Below are 26,795 nucleotides of genomic sequence, written 5' to 3' on the forward strand. Positions count from 1 at the left end.
GTTCCGCCTTTTGTGTCGTCTTTCACTCATCCGCTGTTTTTCCACTTAGAACTCAATATAGGATGTATAAATTGTGCTTGGATGGCTGTATATATATATATGATGTCTCTTATCAAACACTGCTACACCTTGTTAAGTAGTGGTGCTGACTCAGCGTACACATCATATATGGATTTCAGTTTCAATTATAGCCTTAGCGGATATGCTCGCTTTAAGCACAAATCACCGTCCCTCCAATAAGCTTTATTTAACAGGCCACCTCTGCACCTGTCAGTCAACATGTGCTCCCCTTCCGCCCTTCACCCCTATAGTTTTGGGATTTGGTTACATTTCCATCACCGCGCTCGGAGGAAACAAGCGCCACCCTTCCCCTGGCTGCCATCCTCCCCTCTATAAAAGGCGGCTGTGGGATTTAGCCAAGGCCGAGAGACCTGAAACGGCTTGACATCCTCGTAAAGTGTCTGACCGGATACAGAGTTTCATATCAGAGGGTGAAAGGGGGAGTGATGGAGCCAGCTGTTACAGTTGGGAGAAAAGAAGTGGGGAAAAAAACACACACAGACACACACACATACTCAACCTGTGTGGAGATTGAATGTCGTTGCCAACCTCCAGGGCTCAGTGTGAGGGCCTGTCAGGGTTTACAACCTCCTCTCTCTCCCGACAGAGGTACAGCGGTGATGGTGGAGTTGTCTTGTCCCGTCAGCCAAGAAAAAGCAGCTCTGTTCTCTCTTCCTTACATCTCTGGAGTTATTCCCTCTCGGTGTCGTTTCCACTTTTGATGCTGATGGTTGAGTATGTGAATTATGTTAAATATGCACATACAGCATTAGACTTATAGCTGATCCACAACCTACTGAGGCTTAATTTCTTCCTTAGATTACACAGGAAGGATGCCTGAGCTGCAGCTCCTCTGAAAGGTAAATTCATCCTTTTGGAATTAACATTTTTCATACTTAACTCTGAAAAGTCTTGGGCAGGTTTACTCTCTGATTTAGATGTAACATGAAAATGTATTTTGCTTATTGTTACTTCACTTGGGTGACCTTCGCTGTGCAGAATCATGTATGTGCAGAGTTTGACACTAGAAAGCTGTTCTCACATTTATCTACTGAAGCTTCTCTCTGCTCTGGTTTAAGACGTGCACACGCAAGCATGATTTTGTGACGTCACAAGTGCTGATAAGAGAAAGAGAGTTTTCATAACATCTTGTGTCTAGTAGTTAAACTTTTGAAATTATAAAATTCTATTTGCATATTTGTAGATTGCTGATTTTTCAGTGAAGGAGGAGGAGCAGATGTAATTTTAAGATTTTTTTCAATTATGTAATTAAAACCATAGCAGACATAAATTATTATTATTAGATTATTTTTGGCAACACTTCATTATAAGGGTACAAATAATACACTTGAAGTAATGGTTAACTAATTCATGAGTCATGATTTAATGCATGACGTAATGCAGGATGTGTCATGGATTCCTGTTGCTCATCATTAACCAATGATCAAACCACCAAGACTTAATGTGATTAGTTTACACTTAATAGTCAATTAATGAATGTTACTTGATACGTTAATTGACAGTTATGGGTTTAATATTAAAGTAACCTGATCATGTACAATACATCTGTCTAGTAAGCTTGTAAAGGTGGCGTGAAGATCACTGGGCCGTGCAGCAACAAGTATGTATCTGACTACCAGCTTGATAGAAGGAAAAAGACGCTGCACGTGTATATGAGTTGTACCCTTATTATAAAGTGTTACAATATTTTTTTATAGGTCTTAGAGTATGTTTGCAAAAGATCTTTTTGAAACTTAGTAAATCCTGCAGGAAGACCACAAAGTCCTGTGGAGCAGCATATATCATCTTAAATTATTAACACCTTACATAAAAGAGCAGTTGACTACTAAATCATTAGACATTTATCACACTTGCTCTAAAATGATGGAAAACTTCAGAAAGGTCATGTATTATTATTATTGCACAAGCCAACAATATTTTATGAGTACTTCTCCCCCTCCTGTTTCACTCCTTTTCGTGCATAAAAAAAGGGGCACGGAGACTTCTCAGTCATTAAATCATTCATGTTATTTGCCTGTTCAGTGTGAGTCGGAGCCTTGACGCCAGAATCAACAAACTGAAGAGCGAAATATGCATCTGTAAACAGGAGAGAGTCCCCCAACAGCAATCTGCAGTCAACCTCACTGCTGCAAGGCTTTAACATCCACACCGACTCTCTCTCACATCAAGAAGAGAGAAAGGGGGGGGGGGGGGGGGGGGGGATACTGTACAACAGGCTCCGATTCCAGGACTCTTCAAACCAAGCTGGATACACTGCAATGAAATCTCAGGATGACGGATGACCTCTGGCCTCTCTTCAAACGTTAGTTGTTGCAAAATAGAATCCAAAGAGCTGCAGTAATCCTAAAGCAATATTTAGACTGAAACTATACAACCACCACAGTAAAACTACCCCTATATGTTCCTGTGGGAATATTAGAGTAAAAAAATACTTTAATACCATGGAGAAAAAAAAACAAAAAACCTTCCAATACGACAAACTATTGAAAAGCATGAGCACAAGCAACAAGTCTTTTTATTTCTCATGAGGGAAACTGAACTTAATAAATGACACACACACAAAAAAATACAGAAATACTCCTCTTAAAAATATGCAGTTTTGTCAGTGAGAGTCTGGACCTGGTTTGGATCAGATGATCTGGTTTGTCAGTGTTTAGGCGTGACTCTGACTTCGTTAATTGCAGCGAAAAGTAGAAAAATATGTTTCATAAACTATCTTATACAGTTAAAAAACATTTAGGGGGGGATGTTGCGCACATTTGAATCTGTCCCTTCTTTCGTTTTTAAAAACATGGAAAATGTGCTGTCATTGGCTCTGTTTCATATATGAGTCCCCGCGGTTTGCTTTGAGTCATCTCCAGCCTCAGATGAAAAATATACGATGCAAAGTTTCGTTTTTTATCTGTTTTTAATTGGAAATTAAATACATATTCCCCAAATGTTGAGCTTTTTTTTTTTTATTCTGAGGGTTTCCTGAGCTCCTCAACTGCTCTCAGATATTTTATTTTATTTTTATTTATTCTTTTTTTAAAATTTAATAACAGCCTGCGTTTGGAGGATGTCTGAATTATGTCCCAAAAAAAATAAATATAAAAGATTTTGGACACATTTTGGTCCGTTCATTTACATACAGGCCAGACATTTTCATGATTAGTCTCTTGCTATGATTTGGGTCATATTTCTAAGCAGCTTTTTTTTGACAGAAAAAAAATCAATGAATAAATACAGGCTGTTAATTAACATTCTATACTCATTGAAAAGGCGTTTTCAACTCAGAAGGAAACTTTGTTGTTTCAATTATCTAGAGAAGGAGCGATTGTCCGCGTGCAGAATTAAATGGATTTTAACCTGTTGAATTAGTGAGTTCAGCTCCACACGAGCACATCATTTCTTCTGTTAAAGCCGTGTACTGACATGCTGTTAGTGCAGAGTTGTGTAAAAACGGGATGAAGAAGTAATGATAGTGATACATAAAGACGAGGCTAAACATGTAAATATAATAAATAAATAAATTTAAATAGTTCTTGCTTACAGTTCTTTTTAATGCCGTTAATTATAAAGCCATGATAATAAGTAGAAATTAACATTCATTATTATTATAGTTTTAATTACCATCAACTTTAATTTTTCAGTTTAACAATTAACACACTGGTTGAATTAATTATCAGGTAAATAAATGATTAAAACGTCGTCAGTTTGTTTTAGTGTTTTTTTCTGTTTTAATTAATAATTATAAGAGTTGAAGTGAAAGTATTTGACCTCTCCACGTCGCTTCTCAGTCTGTTTTAAATCACACAATACTTCTATTGATTGTATAGACGTGTTTGTTAATTATTGTGTCCAAAGCTCCCGGTGAAATCAGTCGGAGAGTTGATTTTGTTTCTTTGAATAATAATAATAAAAAAAAAAGTTGGCACACGTGCGCTGAAATGTGTCAGAATAAATCTACAGGAAACATATGAAAGCCGTCTGAAAGCGTTTGAACAATATGTCTGTGCCGGAACATGAGGAACAAGAGTTAACTGGCCTCTGTTCTCATTTCGAAAGTTTTTCCAAACTCTCAGCAAAGTCCCGCACACATGCTTCATCTCCATACCGAGGATCCCACGGCCTGGACCTCCCACGCCTTCCTCTGATTGGTCCGCTTGTATCAACAAACCGCTGCATATTTAACTTCCGCATAGCTATTGGCTACCGCTGCTGTCAGTCACCCGCCTGTCTCTCTATAAGGTCTGGTGCTCAACCGGCAGCCTTAACAAACCTGAGATGAGCCCGGAGCTGCGCAGCGGTGCGTCTGTCGCAGCTCAACAATTCCCCACATTTCAGCCATAACTATGATTAACAAGTCCTCAATGCCTTTTCATTCCTGGATATATAATCCTCTTCGATTAGATTTAGATTAGTCTTTTTGTTTTTATTTCTAAGTTTTATTTATTTGTAGTTTTTAGGTGAGCATGTGCGTAATTTTGCGAGGATTGCAGAGGTGCCACCGGGAGTGAGTTAGGCAATATGCGCCGCTGGGATATGATTTTCAATCGAGAGGCTTATGGAATATAGCCTGGTTTGTCAGAGCTTGTATGCCTTCTGGTCTAGCCCCGTGAAGAAGAAACTAATACTGCTCAGCATCATGTTTTTAATTTGGGTATACATGCTGTACTCCTGCGTGGGCTACTGCTCCACCATGCCAAGTGTGGTGGTGGACAGTTACCGGGGCAAGGAGACTGGTTCGGCGGTAGGCAAGAGGACAGAGAGCAGCAGGACGGACCTGGTGTCCAGACTGCTGGCCAAACCGCAGCCGTGGGAGGATATAGAGACCGACTATGAGGAGCCGTCCATCAGGACCGCCGCGTCCAGAGACCTGCTCAATAACGAGCTGGAGACAGACAGAGCCGACGACTGGGACGAGATGAGGGGCGAGCAGAAGAGAGTCCCGGAGCCCAGCGCCATGTCCAGCTTCTCCAACGGCTCCGGGAGCAAAAAACTGCCGCAGGCGATCATCATCGGGGTGAAGAAAGGAGGGACCCGGGCTCTGCTGGAGTTTCTCCGGGTTCATCCGGACATCAGAGCCGTGGGAGCGGAGCCACACTTCTTCGACCGCAACTACGAGAACGGACTGGAGTGGTACAGGTAAAACTTGTTCATTTAACGCTTGTTTGGATGATCAGAAAACAAAATAGAACTACTTAAAAACATTTTAAGATAATTTTAGCTCCCTATAAGACACATTTATAAGGGAGTTGGCACTGCAGTGCTGCAAGCTATTGATCCATACGCCATTATTACTACTACAGCCAACCTATAGGTCAAAATATATGTTTTAATATTTTACTCGTGTGTCGTATTTGATCATTTTATAAGTCTTGTCACTCATTCGCCTCAACAACGTTAACACGGTTACGCGCTTTAATTAATTATCTCCTAATTGGTTTAACAAGAAATTGAACCTCGTAAAAGTAGTGCAACGATTTCTGTTTTTTTTCCAACAAGTTTGGAGTTTATTACAAAGTGCGAACATTTAAAGCTAAATAAAAACAGAGGCAACACTGTGGTTGTGTCGTTCTGGCCCATTTGCGCATTAAATGACGCGCTCTAACATAATGTGCGCTGTTAATGTATTTTGATAATTTTGAGGGCTGATAGCAGACTTGTTTTTTTCGTACATGTTATATATATATATATTTTTAAAAGTACCGACTTGTGTCACATTTTGTAGCTGTATGGTTGGACGTTACAGTCAGTCTGGCCTGTTTCTGCGATGTGCAGTGATCTCTATTGGACACAGCGCAACATTGCAGCCTGGCGATGATGTGTCCTCAGGGCTTGTTCGCCAAATGAAAATGTGAATGTTGTCGGTTTTAATCTTTTATTAGGACTATGAACAGTTCTGTATAAATACAATATCAAATTAAATCTGATTTATGTGGATTAGGGGGGTTTGCATCGGGGCCAAGTTGTGTTGATTTCAGCTCTTAATAACCTTCTGTTATATTTGGGTAACCGCCTTTATGACTGAACCTAACCGAACAAACATGTTTTATACTTTACTACACTGCATTATGATTCAGGGCTTAACATGAATGGCACAATTGCACAAATCTGACTTATTTCACATCAAATTCAAAAAGTTTATATTTCACTTGTTCCAACAATTTTGAGAATTGAAAAAAAAGAGAGAAAATGATAGCTCTTTTGTGGTGTAGAATATTCAGCCTGATAGTGTTTCTAGAGGTGAAAGGGTTTTGACCATTCTTATGTCAATGTCCTCCACAGGAATAATAGGCTGCGTTGCAAGAAAAGTGGGATCTGCAAGACAAAGTGAGGGTCCTTAATTAGAACAAAACTCGCAACAAAACCATTTAACATCTTAAGAGGGAAACAAACTAACATTATCCTCTTCATTTACATCACAAAGTCTTAATATAAGGAGCTGAAGGATTGTTGAGACTAATGAGTTTAACTCTCAACATCACAGTTATTAAATGAGTTTTACAAATCATCCACTATTTTTAAAAAAAAAATGTTTTTAGTGACGATTTAATCTGAATAATATCAAAGCTGGTCTTTATTTCTATCCACTAATAAGCAGGGTTACATTATGGCTACTGAATTGCTGATGGCCGAATCAATTTATTGATTAAGTATTGGAATTCCATTTAAAATTCTGCTAATTATTTTCTGCTATTAGTCAACATTTATATTGGAAAAAGTGTTAAAATGTCCCGTATGTTGCAACTAACAGTGGTTTAAGTTTTTACAAAGTTTTATCTGTCATGATTTGTTTTTAAATATAAAAGCTAATCTGACAAATCGATTAAAAAAAAAAAAAAAAAAAGCTTCTAGATTTAACGGATTCGCTCCGAGCGTTTATTCTACACGTTAAATATGCAAGACCCTTGAATGGGGCCCCAGCAATGTATGAAAAAAAAAAAAAGGAGACGAATGGGGAACCCGAGGCTTGGCAGCATTCAAAATAAAGACTCCGTTCATTGATTTGTACAAACTTTCATGTGCTTGCTTTGATAGAAACACACATTTACCGCAGGTCTTTTTGGTTTGAGTTTGTAGTTGGCTCTTATTTAACCAGACTTCCACCTATTTCTATTGTTTTGAATTGCGGAAAAAACTACTGTCTGCTACTTTTTAGACCGTGAAATCTAATAGTTTTTAAGCCATGTACAGTAAATAAGTCATGACTCTGGGTTTTTTTCTGTTGGTAGAGATAGAATGAGTTTATCTATTTATTTCCTGTGCATTCCAAGAAATAACCTAACATACACAGTCTCACAAAGTTTCACACAAGTTTTATTTTATTTTTCATTTCACATTGAAAACAAACAAAAAAAAACTTGCATTGTGCAATTCCAGATGTGTTTTTCTTGTTTTGTTTTTTGTTTTTTGTGATATGAGGCATTTTATGCTGCAACATGTATCTCGACAGTGGTGGTTATGCTATGCAACAACCCTTTAATTTGCTTGTCTCTTATATGACGCATATACTATGTGCACTCATTGAGTTGTGGACATACTTTTGTGTGGAAGAACTGCAGTGAAAAAAATGTAGGTTTCAATGAGACAGCTGGTGCAAACAGACCCTGTAGTGTAGAAAAAAAAAAAAAAAAAAGTTTTGTAGGTTTCTTTTACTCGAGTGAGGATGGACAGAGGAAGGAAATCATACTTCATTCGTTGCTGATCCTCCTAACTGTCCCATTAGGGGCAGATACTGGAGATGACTTTGGAGAAAACACTGGAATGTTGCATACAGAGGCGAAATTGCATGGCAGTGAAATATATTCTGTGGGAATAAGGTCTGATTTCGGTGAGGGTCATTTATGGAGGCGGTTATAGACAGTTCTGTGTGTGTGTGTGTGTGTGTGTGTGCGTGCAAGTTGTGTAACTCACCTCTTCTTGTTTGTTCATTTGCACAATCGCTCTGCCATCCACTATAGCTTGCACCATCTTTGCCTCTCCCAATGGGCGCACATTTAGAGCTGGAATTCCAGCAAGTAAATGCAGCCATAGAGAGAGAGAGAGAGCAGAAAAGACTTGGTGAGACAGCGGAGAGAGAGAGAGAGAGAAGTTTCAAAATGAATGGAAGTGGTGATAACAAGTCTTATTGTGGATTTCTGATGTACTTTGACAGTTTTTATTTGTACCCAAAGACAAACACATGATTCATGCTTTTGACCGAGGGGTCCTTGTATCAGGAGGTACACATTTTCACAGTGAGGTCATGCATGAACTGGTCCCAAGGAACAGAAACACACACACACACACACACACACACACATAAAAAGAGAGAGTCAACGCTCAACAGGCCAGTGTGACTGAATGTGAACAAGGACATTGGCTCATTATTTTTTCATTCTCTATTTGCACCTGTTCGGTGGCGTAGTGAGAGCGACACTAGCGTTATCTGATAATGATAAGTCAAAAAAATCGTACTTATCTTCAACACATACATTAACAGCAAACGCAACGAGTTACTTCCTAAACAAAGACTAACAACCCATGCAGAGTGTGTAACAGAGCTCAGGGTCAGCAGTGTGAAGCATTTTGTGAAGCAACAACCTCAGTCATGTTGTGTATTTTTTTGATCTGCTACTGTGTTATTTGAGACTTTTTTTTTTTGCGCTTTTCAAAACAGAAGTTACAAAGTGATTTACAGGAGAAAGAGAGACAGAAAAATATAGTTATAAAACCATGAAAAGGTGTTTTTCCTTCTTTTAAACTTTGTAAGTTTGTCCTAAAGTCAAGAGACAACAACAGCGAAAGCACCTTTAGCTTTAGTTGAAGACGCAAGATCGTCAATCTTATTATACATTGAGTTTTTTATTTACAGCTCGAAATGACCGACTGTATTTCCTCCACACTGCTCCACTTTTCTTAAAAAGCACATTATTTTATTTACTCCTAACTCTTGTTGACTGCAGCCCTCATCTCGTCCTGTCAGTCTGCGGTGCATGTCGCTCTCTTCATATTCCATTTAACCCTATTGGCTATGAAGGGGCTTTGATATATAATTACTGTACTGTGGTTTTGCTGTCGTGTCGCGGGCTCTGGACTCAGCTCGCTGTCAAGGCCCGGCAGTGTTGACGCTGTTGCTCCTCCCTTGGAGTGGCTTTAGCATTAAACAAGAGAGTTGGAGAGAGTCTAATCATACAGCTTATGGCCATATGGGTGGTTTGAGTATTCTGTTATGTTACGGTGGTCGAAAGAAGATTATTTTTACAGTTTCTGGAATGTTTTAGAAATCGTCACAAGTGTTTGCTTCTAGTTGTGGATTTATTTAACCGTCATGTACCAATAATGCAATATACGTCTTGGAGCCCGCACACTAAACTATATAATCTTCAGTCCTTGTGTGATGTGGTTTATGATCTAAGGTTAGGCTCCAGTCTGGGACTGAGACGGCACCATCCCTGAGCAGGATGTCTCTCCGGTCAACCTTTGTATCTCGTCTGTGATTAAACACTGTGGAGGTAAACAGACGTACAAAGCAGCGTCAGTAAAAAGCTACTCGTAGTACCCTACGACAAAAAGACAAGTGGAGCATTGTTGAAAAGAAAAAAAAATCAGGTTCCGCTATCAGACTCGGGATGCCTGCGGAAGTCTACTCTGTTTGAAAGCCGTTATCTAAAAGCCAGTCCACCCCCACTGGTAGTTCTTCAGCCGGAGTCAGACTGCTGTCCCTGGCCATGTCAGGGACAGTTCTGGATGGGTGCACGTCCTTTTATCTGCTCGCCACAGGGGTGCTCCTATTTCCATGTAGGTGACCCGTCCACTCTCTGTTGCCACTGACCTCGCCCTCCTTCCTTCCTCTCAATAGCTAAAAGAGGCCACCTGGTTCTAAAGAGGGGCCAGTCAAAAAACATCAGACTCCTCATTGTTGCTAAAACACGGGCTGTTATGTAGAAAGGTATAGAAAAGTGTTAGGAGTCATGAGATGTATCTGCTGCGTGGTTGTGACAGGCTCAGCTGTGAAGCCACAAATCATTTTCATCTCCGTTCACAAAAGAATGAGACACACAGACAGGCGTACACAAATGTCGCCATGGTCCGGCTCCTCTGGGATAGCCGGTATTGATCGGTCAGGGCTGATTGGAAGTAATGTGGAGAGATGGGTTAAGAGCCTTTGACTGGGGTCAGACCCACGTCTGCTTGCTGACAGGGTCTGTGTGTTGACCATCTGCAGAGTTACAGAAAGCGGCTGGAACCTACAAGCCCCACTGGGCAATTTATAGCCATTCCTGGTAGAAAACAATAGTATGACAGCGCAGTTTTACTGAGTGATTTAAATGAGGATGATCTTTTTTTGTTGTTTTGTTTTAAAACTCCGCATTTGTCACAATCAAAGAGCGCTGAATCTTTGAGCGGCTGCAACAGTTCTAGAGAGGACATTGTTGAAAATCAGATGATTAGATACTTTGGCGCTCCGACTGTTTCCTGATTCCTGGAACTCCACGGCTCCTCGGGGACAAAGCACCCGGCCAGCCAACCGTACAGCTGACAGCAGGTTCTCATCCTCTGTTCAAATCCTCAGCCGCAGCAGCCAATAGCCTATAAAAACAAGCAGTTTGAAAGCATGCCTCTGTGTTGGCTAAACTTCCACCTTGAGTTCCCAAATGAATGGATTATTTGTTAATGGTACCCAGTTTTCCTTCAGTACCTCCCAGTTCCTCCCCCAAACATCATCCTCAAATCCCTCCCTAATGAACCGCTCTTTCTCCATTCTCCAGCTGTGCACTTGCGCTGCTGGTGTGTAAGAATAGTGTCACATGTCATGCTTGGTTTGTCCAAACCTGGGCGGGGCTCACTGCAGGCCTCGCTGACCACGAGTGGCCCTCTCCCAGAGAAGCCTTTGGTCAGCGTGGAAGGATGGAGGCCCTCTCTCCCTGCTGCCTAAGCTGGCATGGGCCAACTGAGAAGAGAGAGTGACTGGGGGGTGGAGAAACAGAGAAAAGGCGGCTTTCATCCCCAAATTACGACCGGTTAATTGTGAAAGGGGAGACCTGTGGAGAGGGGAGTGGCAGCGCTGCACTATGGTGGCCTGCCACCCCCCTTCTTCACCTCCAATGAACACAACCCACACCAATGAGGACAATATGGCCGCCACAGACAGGAACCTCCTGCTGGAGCTGAGAATAAAAGCTATGGAGCCTGACAGGAACTTACTGTCAAACATTCACACACTCCTGAATTCACACACTTCTCCTTGGGTCGTTGCAAACAGAAAAACACAGACGCACGCACACACACACACGCGCGCGCACAAATACATGTAGTTTAAAAAGTGTGGACTATTGTTTGTGCTCATTCATTCCTGCAGAATAATCATGCAACTGCTGCTCTGTCTCCTCCACTGCGGGTGAAGTCGACGCAATTCAAGGTACACAACAATAAAAATCGCTTATAAAGAAGTCTAATGAAGTAATTTCGGGGAAAGAAAGGAAGCGTATGATGGAGTAAGCGGTGTACAAACCCTCCCTCTGTGCTACATGTGAATTAGGCTCTTTTTAACAAGGTGATAATTTGGATGTTGTTACACATGTCAGAACAGAACCAGACATCCTCCCTCCAGAGTTAATGGTCATTCATTGCTGCTAAATAAACACTCTTTAGCACATTAAAAAAGGTTTCCCTGCAGGCTGAGGGAAACAAACACTCTAATATAACTTTATTAATTGTCTGCTGTTACTCGTTGTTAAAGATAGGTTAGTCGGGGAACTCCTTACTGTTTTCCAAAGAAAAGAAAAAATAATCTGTAGTGGAAGAGAAGGTGGAGGAAGAGGAGAAAGTGATGACAGTAAACCTGTAAAGCTTCGCTTGTCCCAGGTATTAAGTCCCAGAGGTAGCCATTAGGGTGCCGGAGAGTGTGACTGCCTCTGGGAGAGAGGAGGGCACACACACACACACACACACACACACACATACACAGACAGAGAGAGAGAGAGAGGGCGACTGAGGTCTCCTGAGGTTTCCATTAGCTTGGCAGTAAAAGAGCAGAGCTCATTAGAAGCCTTGAGTTGTCTCTCTGCACCAAGGCTGCTCAGCACTAGTCACTCTCTCCATTTAGATGAACTCCCAGAGCTGTTGGGCTCTCTCTCATAAGAGCTGTAAGAACTTCAGCTCAACTCCAAGACAACCTGGCCAAACTCGACTCAATTCCAATTATTTTCCACCATGTGTAGTCTTTTCTCTCCCTTGTTTAAACTGATTGGAATCATCAGGCAGTCCTAGAAACTGCACTCTGTATCTTTGGATGCAGCAAAACTACTACAACAAACTGCTACACTTTGGGCTTTATTCGTGGGCTTAGGAACAAGTGAGTTTTTGGTGCGAATACAGGCTTATTGTTATTATTATTTTAATTATTATTGTCTCTTTTTTTGCAGGGTTTCTTAATGTATCAAACATATTCTAATGACACTGGTAGGGGAGTGCTTTCTAGTTCTGAATGTGCACTGAGAAAGAAAAAAAGAAGTTGATATCTAGTGAAAAGGGGGGGAAAACTCTATTTAGCTGCTGTAAAGTTTTATGAAAACAAACAACTACTAAAATGTTCTGGCCAAGGGTTGACATTGCTGGTATTTCTCAAATATATTTTTTTTGGTTTTTTTTTTTCTCCCTTCACAACATAGCTTGTTTTCTGGCATGGAGCTACAACAGATCTTGTTTCACTTTGAATAAAGAGGCTTACTGATAGAGATACAGGGCAGGGGTGAAAACATTTGTCATCAAACTATTATCTAGCAGCTATTAAGCATCCCCCTGAATAAAATAATGAAACCTTGAAAAACTGAACTTTGAGCTCCATTGTCTGTGTTTGGCAGTGGTTCGAAGCAGAAATGGTTAACACGGTGCCTGTTATTCTTAACAATAATTATCTTGTCTTCGGGCTGCTCGGAGATATTGTAGGAGACAACATCTAGGCTCCAATCCAAAGAAAACTGTTGGATCGCCTCAGGACTGCTGCTGCCACTCTTTTCCGTCTCTGAAAGGAGCAGGTTAATTGTCACGACTGGTGCTATCGTTACTCAATTTAGCTAATTATACGTTCGCTCGGGAGGCAGACTGTCTTCAGGAATTTGTAAACCATTAACCTGCAGAACAGCTGCAGTGTGAGTAATGGAAGCTAAATAACAACCCAAACACACAGGAAGATGGTTTTCTGCTCATTGAGTGACATACAGTAGAAAGGAAATCCCCTCTCTCTTTCTCATGTACTTTGTACTTCACCTGTCTTCGAAAAAGGTGCGCAGGCAGTTACGGATGAAAGCCAATTCAAACAGGATGCAAAGTAGCTCGCTCGCTCCCTCTGTCTTTCTGTGTGTGTGTGTGTGTGTGTGTGACTGTGTGTGTGTGTGTATGTCTGGGGAGTGGGGGTGGTGGCATGTATGTTCTTCTCGAGTCTGTTTCATCTTTTATTCATCTTTGCTGTAGCTAGATCAAGGAGTCATGTGCCTCTTGGTGCATGTCAAGTGTCAGGAAATCAGTCAGAATGGCTGATTTCTGCCTGCACACCAACACAACACAGCACCCAGAAATGCTCACACACACACACACACACACACACACACACACATACACTTTATACACAGTCTTCACCTGCAGCCCTTCATTGTTTGCCGTGTTGTTTTTTTATGCTTTCATGGTTCATCGGTTTATTTCACTCAAGATGTCAGCCAGTCGCACCCTGATGTTGATGGAGTGGTGGAATGTGTGGCTAGTTCTGGGCTAACACCTTCAGCAAACCACCAAAGTAAACACACTGATTAGTAAGGATTACTTACGCTAAACAAATTCTGGGTAATATCGCCAAGTGGGCCGATTTCAAAGAGAGTGAAGTGATTGTGTCCGTTGGCATGTTTGCGAGTGGCGTTAAGGCGCACACAATGAGTAGCCTGATTGCTGCGGCAGTGTCAGGTGACTCATCTTGTATGGCATGTCAAACAAAGTGGTGAGATGTTACCAAAAAGGATGGGATCCCTTTTGCCTCTTTTCTTCTTTGCCAGTAAAATGAAGCTTTTTTTCCTGCAACATCTTTGAAAGCTGGAATAAAGAAAGGACACCTCTATAGGCATGCTGTTGCACATTCATGAGAGGAAGGGAGGAGGTGTTTCTTCTTTCTACCCTCCGCCATTCCCTTTCACCAACCCCTCTGTTTTATTTATACCACATGGTGGGCTCCCTCGCTTCACTGCAGAGTTATTAACACTCAGTAATTCCAGGCAGCCGTCGATAGCCACAGGCTGATATGGTTCTGAGCCTGAAAACCCTTATGGCTCCATACATTCCTGTGTTGTTTTTCAAAGGTGCCAAATAGCAACAAATATACTTAAAACAGATTTTCTGAGCAAGAAAAATGATAGTTACGTATTGAATTGAATAATTTGTGCTTGTCACGCCTGTGCGATGCTGCCCATCACAAGACGACCACAATGGTTTAAGAGTAAAATGCTTTAACCTCACTTTAAGTATTTTCAGGACATAACAGAGGGGGGTATCTGAGGATGTGGCTGGGGGTAATATGCTGTTGGGGTGTCTGACATGTAGTCCATGGCATTATATGTGGTGGTTAGTTCTCTATTTATTTATTCTACTTTACTTGTGTCTGATGTTGCCTCCAAAACCAGGCTGGGTATGAGCCCGAAACCAGTCTGGATGGTCTGTGACCGCAAGGCCTTACTCCCCTTCTCTCCTTCTTCTCTGTCTCTTCCTCCCTCTGTCATTCACTCTCCCTCTCCTACACACTCTCTCACACACACACACTTGTGCTGTAAGAGACGCTACCATAAAAAATGCTCCACTCTTTCGGCGCATGACTCCCTGATTCCAGTGAAAAATGATGGATGGACGGGTTGCGTCGGTCGGGTTAACTGTTTTGTTTACATGGAGGGTCAGTAGATTCCCAGGCTGCTCTTGACATAGTGCGACGTCTTGATGAAGTTAAGGATCTGGGAGCTGCATTTATCAACCAGATCAGCACTGCAGTAAAGAGTCTGGGTGTCAAAATGTCACTGAGCAAGAAATGAGACAAGGGCTCCTACCAGTTCGTTGCACTCGGTATATGTTGCTCTGGAAAAGCTTAAACTTGTAGCCTCTTCATCATATTCTGACCTAAGACCCCGTTGTGAGCTCATTGGTCAGTTCCCTTAGACTCCCTTCTTCCATGTTGATGAAAACCTTGTTAGTGGAAACCAAAGCCTCTATGTGTTTTTCTATCTGCGGATTGTGCTTGAAGTCTACTTTTTATCCAAAACTTACTTCAAAAGAGTCTGATCTTTGAATCCTCTAGCCCAGAGAGAAAGACTAGGCCAATGAATCCCCATGGTTTCTTGCTTAATGACCTTTTATAGCCAACAATGCCAAACAATGTGATGTTAACAGTTCACCCAAAGAGTGATGTTCCCTTCTCACAGTATTTCATTTTTATAGTTTTTTAAAGTCCGGAAGAGGTAAAACTCCTCTATCTTGCTAATCACTTCCCGAGCCCTCAGATTTATCTTGTGATCCCTTTTGTTGGGACCCACTGGTCTAAGCCGCCAACATTAGCATTAGTAGCTAACACTACTTTCAAACTACACTGGCTCCAAACTCCTTCTGTCTCCTGACCTGTTTTATTCACACCCATATAGCATTGTTTAAAATGATAAATTTAGATGGATGAAACTAAACTGGGAACCGAGCTAATCGATACTCAGTCTGCAGCATTTCAGCAAAAAAATCATCCTCAGTCCTTGGGGATTGGCCAAAAGTTAACCAGTGTATCACAACTCATGTTTACTATTGTTGGCGTGACAACAGACATACAGTAAGTACCTGTAGTGCAGAACTTTCTAAACAATTTCTCTCTTTAGTCAAGCAACAGAGATACAGTATATATAGGGAACAGTCTGTAGTGGTTCCATTCATACTGACAGGCCTCTTTGGCAGCAGCTTTCGCAGTAATCTGGAGGAGGAATCGAGCTTTCAAAGAGCACTCCTCCTTCTAGCCGCATGATGTGCACCATCCCATGCAGGGCCCCACCATCCAGGTCTGAGTGTGTGATACTAGGCTAGCCTGCATTATTAATCCTTTTAGCAGACAGATGATTCGGAGGGGCTTCCACTCAGCCACCTTTCTGAGTTTCCAGTGACACCATTATTCAGTGAAGCCTGTTAATTTGAAACCACAGGCTTGTGAGGAGTACTGACAGTTGACTCCGATCAGTTTGATGAAGGTGAAGCATCACTTAGGGTTCATTATGTCCTGAGTATTGGGTATTAAGTTACAAGCCGGTGTGAAAGATACGGATACAACAGCAGGCTCAAAGGTATGCATACATACACCGAAGCACACAACCTGAGACGTACAACACACAGATATACACTGACCCCCTTCTGCATACACTCCTGCAAGATCTCAGTTTTAAGCAGGGATCTCTGGGTCTTCTCAGCCAGGAAATGAACTGTCAAAAAGGTCTAAGTGGCCACATACTAACACCTGGAATCCACTCCAAGTGCTTGAAAGAGAGACCAGATGAAGCTTCTGTAAGTGCAGCCAGAGCTCTTCTCCCTCTCTGCATCAGAGTGGCCCGGCAGACTGCACCATAAACCATCTTCTTTATTCTTTTAATTTACAGCCAAAGTCATGCTCTGTGGTTAAATATAATGTCAGATTCCAGGCACGGTGGAGTATATTTCAAAACGTCTGGCTTCTGTATGTTCTTAAATACTACTTTGAAAATATTCAGTGAGCCTGCCTCCCCCAATAGTAGCCATAGTGTGTGTGTGTGTGTGCATGTGTGTGTTACATAAATATGTTGCTCTCTTCAGTTCCATTTCATAGCATGTAGGTTTCCTCCACTGTGAGCTGAGAGCTTTAAACGGGAACGCTGTTTTTATTTACGAGTGACTCATCCATACCGATGAACTCATGCAATAAAGCTTACATATCTGCATCTATCATCCTTTTCTTAGAGTTTCTGAAGACACTAGGAAAGGGATCTTTACAGTATCAGATTTAAAATGGATGCATTTTGTTTGAATTAGCTTGTGTTCCCTGGGTTGAAAAGATCAAATTTAGAACACGTTCGACTGTGAACGTACAAGTGGCGCTCGAGATCCTTATCATCCGAATAATGAATAAAGATGTTTCTTTGTGTTTCCTGAAAATGCTTATACATCCAACACACTGGTTCATGTGAAGAGCTTGGGTAAGAGGGCCCTTGGAGAAGAAAGGGAGTCTTTCAATGCTTTCCCTCACTTCCTCCCTCTCCTTCTTTCCACTTGTGGAGTGTCGCTTTGCTATCGGACCTCAAGGCCTGATTGCCAGGGGTCGAGGGAACCTTGGGGATCAATGGAAAGGAGAATGTGGTGAAGAGTGGAGACTGAAGTGGAGTCAAAAGTGCCGTAATCTAAATGAAACTCAAGCATGTTCGGCATATGGAGTGGTTGATTTGTTTGATGTACTCTTATTGCTTGATTCAGACAGGTTAATTCAGCCTCTCCTTACAGCTACTTAGAGCGCTGTTCAGTATATGCTGTTGTTTTGGGTGGTGTTACCTCCCACGGGGAGATAACACTCGCTCCAGGGTCTTCAAGCCATAGAAACCAGACAGCTTCAGCTTTAAATGCCCATAAGAGTAAAGTTACACCCTCCCTTCACCGGTTGACACAAAATGCCCTCTGATTTGTCTGTATTCAAATAAACAAACCCTAATTTGAGATTCAAATGCTTTCAACATCGAGACATGTGAGACAATTGAGAGCGCTTTGTATCAAATAGAAAATCGACAGACACACGCCAAATAGCTTTTGCCTTTTGTCTACCAGCAAACTAGTCATTTTGTCAGGGATGCTGTGGCACAGACAGCTCAGTGGCAGCCCGTTATCATCAAATCAAATGTGACAGGAGGGAGGCAGAAGCATCAGACAGAAATAACCCTTTTCCTGCCTGCCGTTTATCTCTGGTGGGATGAGGGCTCTTTAAAACACAGGCCAAAGGGCCACTCCGCCGGCCTCTGTTTGATGCTGTCATGTGACAAGGGCTTCTGCTTTGTGTCTTATCGCTGTTTTTGGCATGTCTTTCAACTTGGAAGTATTCTCAATGGACAAAGGTACAGGGACAAATACAGAGAAAAAAAGATAAATATTCTGGCAAAGCAAGCAAGGAAGTAGTTTTGAATTGTAGTTGAGGTCAAGTTAGGTATTTACAGTTTTTACTGGCCTGTTTCCCACATTAGAGAGCGCAAGTCTCTGGAGTCCTCGGTATCTAAGGGGGACAGGGTGATGTTTGCAGGGCAATTTCGGCACACGTTCCACTCAAGCACCCTCCAAAAGGCTTCTCTCACTGGAGGCTGAGAAGGCCCGGAGAAGTGCTCCACTCCATATATATCCTTTATATAGCCTTTATAAAGCCTCGATAAGCACCCGCCACTCTCCTTCTCTGGCCGCCACCCCCTCTCCAACCCTGCCCCCATCCCCGCCCCTTTGCCCTGACCACTGCCCTGCTCACCCCACCGCTCAGGGACAATGGCTCACTTTCAAAGAAAAGCAAGAAAAAAGAAGAGCCCAGTGTCACAGAATTGCCTGTTTGCTGACGGAATCTTTAAAAGCAGCACCTCATAAATCAAAAAAGAGCATAATAGGCATTGTTTCTCTAAGAGCTACTTGTCCCACTAAAATTCCCCTCCTCTCTTCTCTTTTCTCTCTTCCTGCCTTTTTTTTACCTCTTTGGCAGAGAAAGTGGGCAAAGTCAGAGGTGGAGATTTTTTATTAGGGGGGGGCCTCTTCTTGCGGATTTGGCGCTTTTTTAGGGGTTTCCTCATCACTTTCCTTTCTTCCTCGCTGTCCAGCCATCCGCTTGTTTTATGCTCCTGCAACCCCCAACACTTGATTTTTTTTTTTTTTAAGGATTCCCTGAGCTTGGATCAGCATAATCTATCACTATGCACATTGTAACTCAGGCCTCCTCCCTATCTCCATGCCCGCATTGTCATGTTGAAATCGGATTAGATGGGAAGCCATTTGCCTCTTCTGTGTTGGCTCTGGACTCTTTTTGTATATTAGCACAAGGAATGACAAAAAAGCTTGCAGGCAGTATCACCATTGTGCATCGAAAGAATGACGAATGGCGTGCAGTTTAAGTCGAGCATGTTTTGGTTTATACTCCACTTTCCATTGAAGACATTCAAGAGGGCTGTATAAACAGTTTTCAGTTGCAGCAGAGAATTTTGAATGTGCGTGTGCTCGCGAAGTGTTGTTTGCATTTATATCTCCAGAAATGGTTTGCTGGCGGAAAGATCTGTCATGCTCTTGCATAAAACCACATGCTGTATCTGTTTTGATTTCAATAGGCTATTAATGAGCTTTTGGAACAGCCTTGCTTTCCCCCACATCTACACCATTCACCCCTCTGATGTGTCAGCAATCAAGCAGATATTATCATAATTAGATCACTGGCACTGCATTAGGATTACACAAATCTGCCAACATCATTTCCATAAGGCATTTTATTGGTTACCTGAAGTTACCCTGGGTATTTTCTCTTTTCCCTTCACCATTCCCTCTTTTTCTGGGGTTCTTGCATTAATGGAGAGCCGGTGTTACATGAATTAGCCATGAGCTAGATGGACATGAACTACATTCCAGCTTTTAGAGTATATTTCTGAAGAATAGCTGAGGCTCTTGGGAGGAATAAAGCATTACAGACTTTTGTGCGTACAGAAAATGTGTCCAACGTTGTAGTTCTCGACGTCTTTTACCTTTCTCAGTGTGTAAATACTTTGTGTAGGATTACACAGTGTTTGAATGGGATCCACTACAATAGTAGTGTCTACACAATGGTGTATCAGTGCCCTCGCCTTAACAACAAAGGCGAGGCTCAGAGTAACAACAGGCTAACTGGAGTCTTATCTGTGAGAGTGTGTTCACCCTGATAGACCAATGCCCTCGGTTATCTCCCCCTTCCTTTGTTTCTTCCGCCTTTGAGTGCTTTAAACTGCTTATTTGCTGTTTTTGGTTGTCGGTGTCTCCCTTGAGTTTTTTTTTTTTCCTGCTAGAGTGTCTGTATGTGTTTTTCTTTTTGAGTGGACTGATACTATAACATAACAGAAGGAACCGTTCTAGCTGTTGTAGTTTCCAGTCCATAATCCAAACCCCTCCCATCCAGCCAGCACCAGAAACTACATTTGATCCCACGTATATATCACAGACGCTAGTTTTCTTCCTGGTGCGGGGGCCAGAGAGAGAAAGGTGATCCATATCCCAATGTCAGTCAAACCGCTCTTATCGCCTCCACCATAATCTAGACTCTGCGGTTGGCCACCAAATCTGAAACCTAATGCTGAGAGAGCGGAGCGCGTTCACTTTTCCTTCAAAACCAGTTGTTCTCAAGTACCTCTTGATTATATGTCTGCATGTAACATATCTGTGTAAAGCCCACCATCCAGCCCTCACCCAAAACCGAACCCACTCTCGTCAAAAAAAACAGATTCCCTCTCTGAAACAAGCCTCATCATCTTTCAGCGCTGTAGCATTTTTAAAAAAAAATTTTTGGGGTCAGAAGGGGGGTGGGGCACCGCCTGAGTCAGCAAGGCAGGCTGAGTGTTTTTTCTGCCCTGATATTATAAAGAGGGTGGATTTTGATTAAACTTGACCACTTTGGATCGTTACATCCAGCTGTGAGGTATGGGGAAAGACGAGCTCAGGGAAGAACACATCGGCTAATGGAATTCACACACGCTGTGAGATAATTTATTAAAAATGCATCGTAAGGATGATCAAATTATTCACTATGAAAATTATTAACAGAGCAGGTTAGCCGCAATTAGAAAGGGGAGGATTGAGGAGTCTGAGGAGAGGTGGGAAAACCTCTGCTCCTTATCCCTAATATGGTTAAGTTCAGGGTTGGTCATGTTTAGAAATTCCTGTAAATGCTTCCCTGTTCTTGATTATGCAGTAAATAAGGGTTTTCTGTTTTCTGTCAGAGGTGAGATATCTTATGAGTGAGTGAGCATGTTGATGTTGGAGAGCTGCCTGCACTAATAGGTTTTTGAGCCCTATAATGAGGCTAAGCAGGCTCAGTGAGTCATTGATTACAGAGCACAGTACACTCCATCAACTTGATTACATTACGCAAGATCTTGCTCCACCTTACCCTTCTCCTAACCTCCTTGTGTCTGCTTTCATCTTTTTTTCAGGGAGCTAATGCCCAAAACCCTAGAGGGCCAGATCACCATGGAGAAAACCCCCAGCTACTTTGTGACCAGAGAGGCTCCAGCCCGGATCTCCGCCATGTCCCGGGACACCAAGCTGATCGTCGTCGTGAGGGACCCCGTCACCAGGGCTATCTCGGACTACACACAGACGCTGTCTAAGAAGCCTGACATTCCCTCTTTCGAGAGCCTCACCTTCAAAAACAGGACTACGGGGCTCATCGACACCTCGTGGAGCGCCATCCAGATCGGCATCTACGCCAAGCACCTGGACAACTGGCTGCAGTACTTCCCCATGGGCCAGATCCTGTTTGTTAGCGGCGAGCGGCTGATCAGCGACCCGGCCGGAGAGCTGGGCCGCGTGCAGGACTTCCTGGGGCTCAAGAGGATCATCACAGACAAACACTTTTACTTCAACCAGACCAAGGGTTTCCCGTGCCTCAAGAAGGCAGAGGGCAGCAGCAAGCCCCACTGCCTGGGCAAAACCAAAGGGCGGACCCATCCAAACATTAACCCCGAGGTGGTGCAGAGGCTACGGGACTTCTACAGGCCCTTCAACATGAAGTTCTACCAGATGACGGGACATAACTTTGGTTGGGATTGATGTGAAAATCATGGGGGACATTTTTTTATTTTTTTCATTTGTTGAAAAGTTTTTTTTTTTCTCTGTAATTCAATGGCAAGATGTGGAGATATTGCTATATATATGTAAAATGTACAGAAATCTATTTTATAATAATTTATTTTTATTTCTAAGCAATTAATTCACTAAGCTGCCTAACCATAATTGTACATAACATCTGGCCCACGTGTTGTTTTTAACATTCCTCATTTTAATTTTGAATTCTCTCGCTCCTCCCTTGTGGTCCTGTAAACTCAGTGGATTTATAGTATCGGTGCTTCAAAATGCAGGTAATCAGCAATGACTGAATAAGAAATTAGGGTGGAAAATCCTAGTGAAAAGCACCATATTACGGGTACAGAGTGCTCACGGAGAAGTGGAGAACATCTATTCATGTGCATCCTCATTCATTTATGCATCATAACTTCATTTTTTTTTCAAACCCTGTCGTTCTGAGTGTCATTCTTCTATAAGGTGTTTCACTAAAATACAGATCCTCCAGTTAAGTTTTTTTTACAGTGCAGTTTTCCTACACTGGCATCGGCCTAAGCAGCAGACCTCATGTCCCTTTCCACTCAATAACAGGTAGATCAATAGACCTAATTGATCCTCATTGTGTCACTCATGCTTAAAGTATACAGCTGCCCTTTCATTCTTGGTGCTCCTGCTGCCTGCTCTAATGAATGACCCATCCATCAAATGTTAAATCCTATCCCGGACCACATAAGGGCCCATGTTAACATTATGCTAATCGGGTAAAGGTAACTGGCAGATCGATGGAGCCTCCACTCTCTAACTCCCCATTAGAAGCAGTGTTGGCTCAGAGCCAGGCTCTTGCCCTATTCGTTCAGTTCAAAGGTCACACAAAGTCTCAATCAAATTTCCTTGAGAGGCATTTGATTGGTTGAGAAGAGCAGAGCCGGTGCACCGCGGGTCAGGTGGAGTGTGTACCTTGTTTTTACAGTAAGATGGAAAATCTTTGCGTGAGGTAGCAGAGGCATATCTGTTAGAAATGGAGCATGAAGATAGAAAAGATGACAGACAAACAACAACTAGGCTTCGCCTCAATGAAATAGCGCTTCTTCAAAAAGAAGTCCGCCAGGCCCCATCTTAAATCCCAGACAAAAAAAAGATCAAAGGAAGAGGAAAAGGTTTTTGTGAAGCACTCTCAGCACAGCAAGAATTGCCTCAGGCAGGGTTTCAGTGTCTAACCTCTCTAGTGTCATCAAAAAAAAACCTCATGTGCCATCGTCCATGGCCTATATACTTTATGCCTTATTCACCCATGCCATCCTCACACATCTCATCTCTCCATGACCGATTTCAACTCTCTTCTTGTTGCCAAAAAAAACTTTGGGTTGATATCATATTTCACACAGCTTAAGTCACTATCTCTGCATTTCCCCCCCCCCCTGCATTGCTTCTTTGTTTTTGTCTTTCTAGTTCAATTCTTGATATGCAAGAGGCAGAATATGCGCAGTTATCATTCTTTGATGTGCAGCCCTATCTCTTTGCAGCGGGTGGCACGCTATTATAAGGGCACAGGGATGCTGCCATGCTATGCTACGTTATGCTGTGCTATGCTATGCATGCTCAATGCGGTGGCCATTAAGAAAATGCAGGGATAAAGGGAAGGGAATATTAGTGTCTAGAGGAGGGCTTTATGCGTTTAAGACTGAATGTACACAACCTATCCTTACACGAGTCCCTCAAATCATGCATTTTAAAGTGTCAGATTGTCACTCAGTTTTAGTGAAAGTTCAATTTGATTGTCTTTTCTTTTAAAAAAAAAAATGTTGTGCCTCTTTAACTATCCAATCCAACACAGTTAGCCTGCTCCTGTCATTAAAACAGATGATGACCCCGAAGTCAGCTGTTTTTTCTCTTATTTTCCAGCTGAAGCCAGCTACCTGGTTTAGCCTCAAACCAATGGTTTGTAGCAAAGGGAGATGGAGGCTTGTTACACTGTATTTTTTTTTTTGTTGTGCTATCCTTTGCTTTCAATCTGCCTGAGCGATGATACTCCTAGTGAGAATTTATGCGGAGAAAGCCTTCATCGCCCCTTCTCTCCTTAGTGCAATGTTTGATTATTAAAAAAAAAAAGAAGCATTTATGATGGTCTCTCTTACCAAGCTGTCGCATTCTGGAAAGAAACTTTATCTTCTGGCATTTTCCCTGTAATTGATGGAGTACTGCATTTGAATTCTGGTCAGGTTCATGTAACTGAGGGAATATCTGAAAAAACAAAAAAACAAAAAAAAAAACAAACAAAAAAAAAACTTGCACTCATGGATGTACTCCATGTTGCTGCATCGGTTATGGTTGAGTTTTATTCAACCTGTTTTGAGATCTAAAATTGTTAGAAATGTTTGTCTTACCCACATATAATATGTATTTAGACTAGCAGATCTGTATGTACAAAAATGAAAAAGACATGTAAATCAAGTATTTTGTGGTATGTACATCAAAGGAATTAATTTTACACAATGCAAGAGCAAAATGGAACAGATGTTTCTAGATGATTAAATACTGAACATTCATAATATTTCTTTGTATGAAGAAATAAATAAATAAGTATATATTTTACCAAAACCTCATGTGTCTGACTTTTTTTTGTGCTTGATTTTTATTATTTAAACGGAAAATTACACACTCTAATTGAAGTGTTGTTTTGTTTTTTAAATGAATAATATCTGTAAAGGATATGACAAGGGTTAAATTTCATGAAAGACAAATATCTCATGAAATCTATGACAGATAGTGTAGTAGTGGAAGCAGGCGGTCTCTGTTGGGTTAGAAGAAAGATTTTGAAGTCTGTCTCAATTTTTGGAACAATGAGCTGCTCTAAGATACAACAAATGCATCTATCACTTCCTTGAAATCTACAGTTCAATGTGTCCATTTTCTCACTTCATCATGTTATTATGTCATTTACGAGGAATATGTGAAGACTCTGGGATGTTCAACATTAAATGGTTGATTCACCCAAAAACAGAAAAACAAAACTGTCACTTCTACTGGTATGTAGATAGTTTTGGATTTATTTTCTTACCAGTCAAAAATCCTGCCCGTTCTCTTTAATGGAGAAGTGTGTCCAGACTTTTGACTGGTACTGTATGTCTATATGAGATCTTTTTATCAGGAGATAAATGGAGTATAGTTTGTAGCGCTCAGCTAACAGCATAAAGCCCCTGATTAAAACATGATTTTAAATATTTCGGATATTTTATATATTATGTCTAAATAACCAACAATCAGTGTGAAACAAAAAAACACCTTTAGATATTATTTATTTGGAGTTTAACACTCTGCTAATCTGCTTTATTGGTAGGCTTCTGTGTAGGTGTGGTGTGATCATATTTCTGTAACAGTGCCCAAACAACCCATCAGCTGTCATCAGATTTTGATAAAATCTTGATTGGTAAACAGAAGAACATGACATCATCTTTTTTTTTCCCAGTTGAATCCCCGCCCACTTCAAACCATAGAGAACAAAAGAGAAAAACAAGAAACGTAGACATCTCTGATGGGAAATAACCGAAACTGTTCAGAAAACTGTGTGTTCATGTAGGTTTCCATTACTCATAAAAAGAAACTGATTGGTAAAATAAGTTTTCAAGGCCCTAAAAAACATCAACAGCAGCTCTCTTTCCAGAAACAGTGTCCAATTAGGGAAAAAAGGGCCATGCTGCTGTTGATTTTTTTTCTCCTAAATATAATATAGGCCTAATATTTTTTTGTCATTTGGGTGAGCTAATCCTTCAATAGAGTGAGGCCTCAGACAGACAACTTGCTAATACAACAGATATGTAACAGACCTTTTGCAGTAAGGCAGGTTTTTTTAAGCTTTAATGCTCCACCTGCTGTTTACATTCCCCATTTGCTGCTTGCTGCTACTGCTAATGTAGCATTTCATAAGTAAGCTAGGCTGGCAAAAGCTTGATTATGTCATTTCAGGACGACTTTATGGAGCAAGCAGTGTTGTTTTTGACGTGATGTTGTTACTTCATCCTTCAGTCATATCAGCTGTGGGCCACACAGGTGCATTTCAAGCTGGAAGTCTGAGTTTTGACCATGATGTTTTGCTTTGGACTAGAACACTTTTCCCAAAGGTTTTAATACTCTTCTGGGGACCCAGAGACCACTGCTTCACTACTCCAAGGTAGGCCACTAACTGTTGGTCCTAATGTTTATGTGAGTTGATGTCTTGACCCTGCTGAGTTGGTGTTTGTGTGTTAACATAAAGTTGGCTACTGGCTGCTAATTTCTGCAGTATATTCTGCTGATGCATCTAGTTGGGTGCAGTATTTGCTGTGGTTGATCAGTTTATTTTTCTGACACATGCATTATGAAGCTTTTTTTTTTTAAAGTATTGGCAAAATATAAACTGTATAATGAGTCTTATGGGTTAAACTGGTTCTGTGGCATATACATCCCCATGTTGTTGTTGTTTTTAGGGTTTCCTGTTGCAAACTGCAAACCTGCATGCGAGGGTAATTTGCATTTTGGTGTTAGGAATGTAAACATGACTGCTATCTTGCACTCAACCCTTTCAACAAACATTGATATCTGATGTGAAACTCACATTGTCCCACATGGTAGTCATATTCACATATTCTCCACGCACACACACACACACACACACACACACACACACATACTACACTCACCGAGCACTTTATTAGGAACACCTGTGCAATCTAATGCAATCCAATACAATAGCTCTGCCATAAATTATACTACACACATAAAGTAGAATGATCACCTTTCTGACATTGTCAACAATAACTGAAAATGTATGAGCTTTGTAAAAGTAGAATTTATGGCAGGGCTGTTGTATTGGATTGCATTAGATTGCACACGTGTTCCTAATAAAGTGCTTGGTGAGTGTATAT

General features: G+C 41.6%; 1 protein-coding gene across 1 annotated transcript; it reads left to right on the forward strand.

Annotated features, from left to right (window-relative positions):
- The first annotated feature begins 4,330 nt into the window (after positions 1-4,330).
- Positions 4,331-24,492, forward strand: hs3st3b1b (heparan sulfate (glucosamine) 3-O-sulfotransferase 3B1b). The gene is made up of 2 exons (XM_067575532.1): positions 4,331-5,208; positions 21,264-24,492. Exons 1-2 carry the CDS (start codon positions 4,628-4,630, stop codon positions 21,880-21,882), a joined length of 1,200 nt encoding a protein of 399 aa, XP_067431633.1. The 5' UTR covers positions 4,331-4,627; the 3' UTR covers positions 21,883-24,492.
- Positions 24,493-26,795: the final 2,303 nt, after the last annotated feature.

Source organism: Thunnus thynnus, chromosome 20 (assembly GCF_963924715.1).
Source record: "Thunnus thynnus chromosome 20, fThuThy2.1, whole genome shotgun sequence".
In the NCBI taxonomy this organism is placed as follows: Eukaryota; Metazoa; Chordata; class Actinopteri; order Scombriformes; family Scombridae; genus Thunnus; species Thunnus thynnus.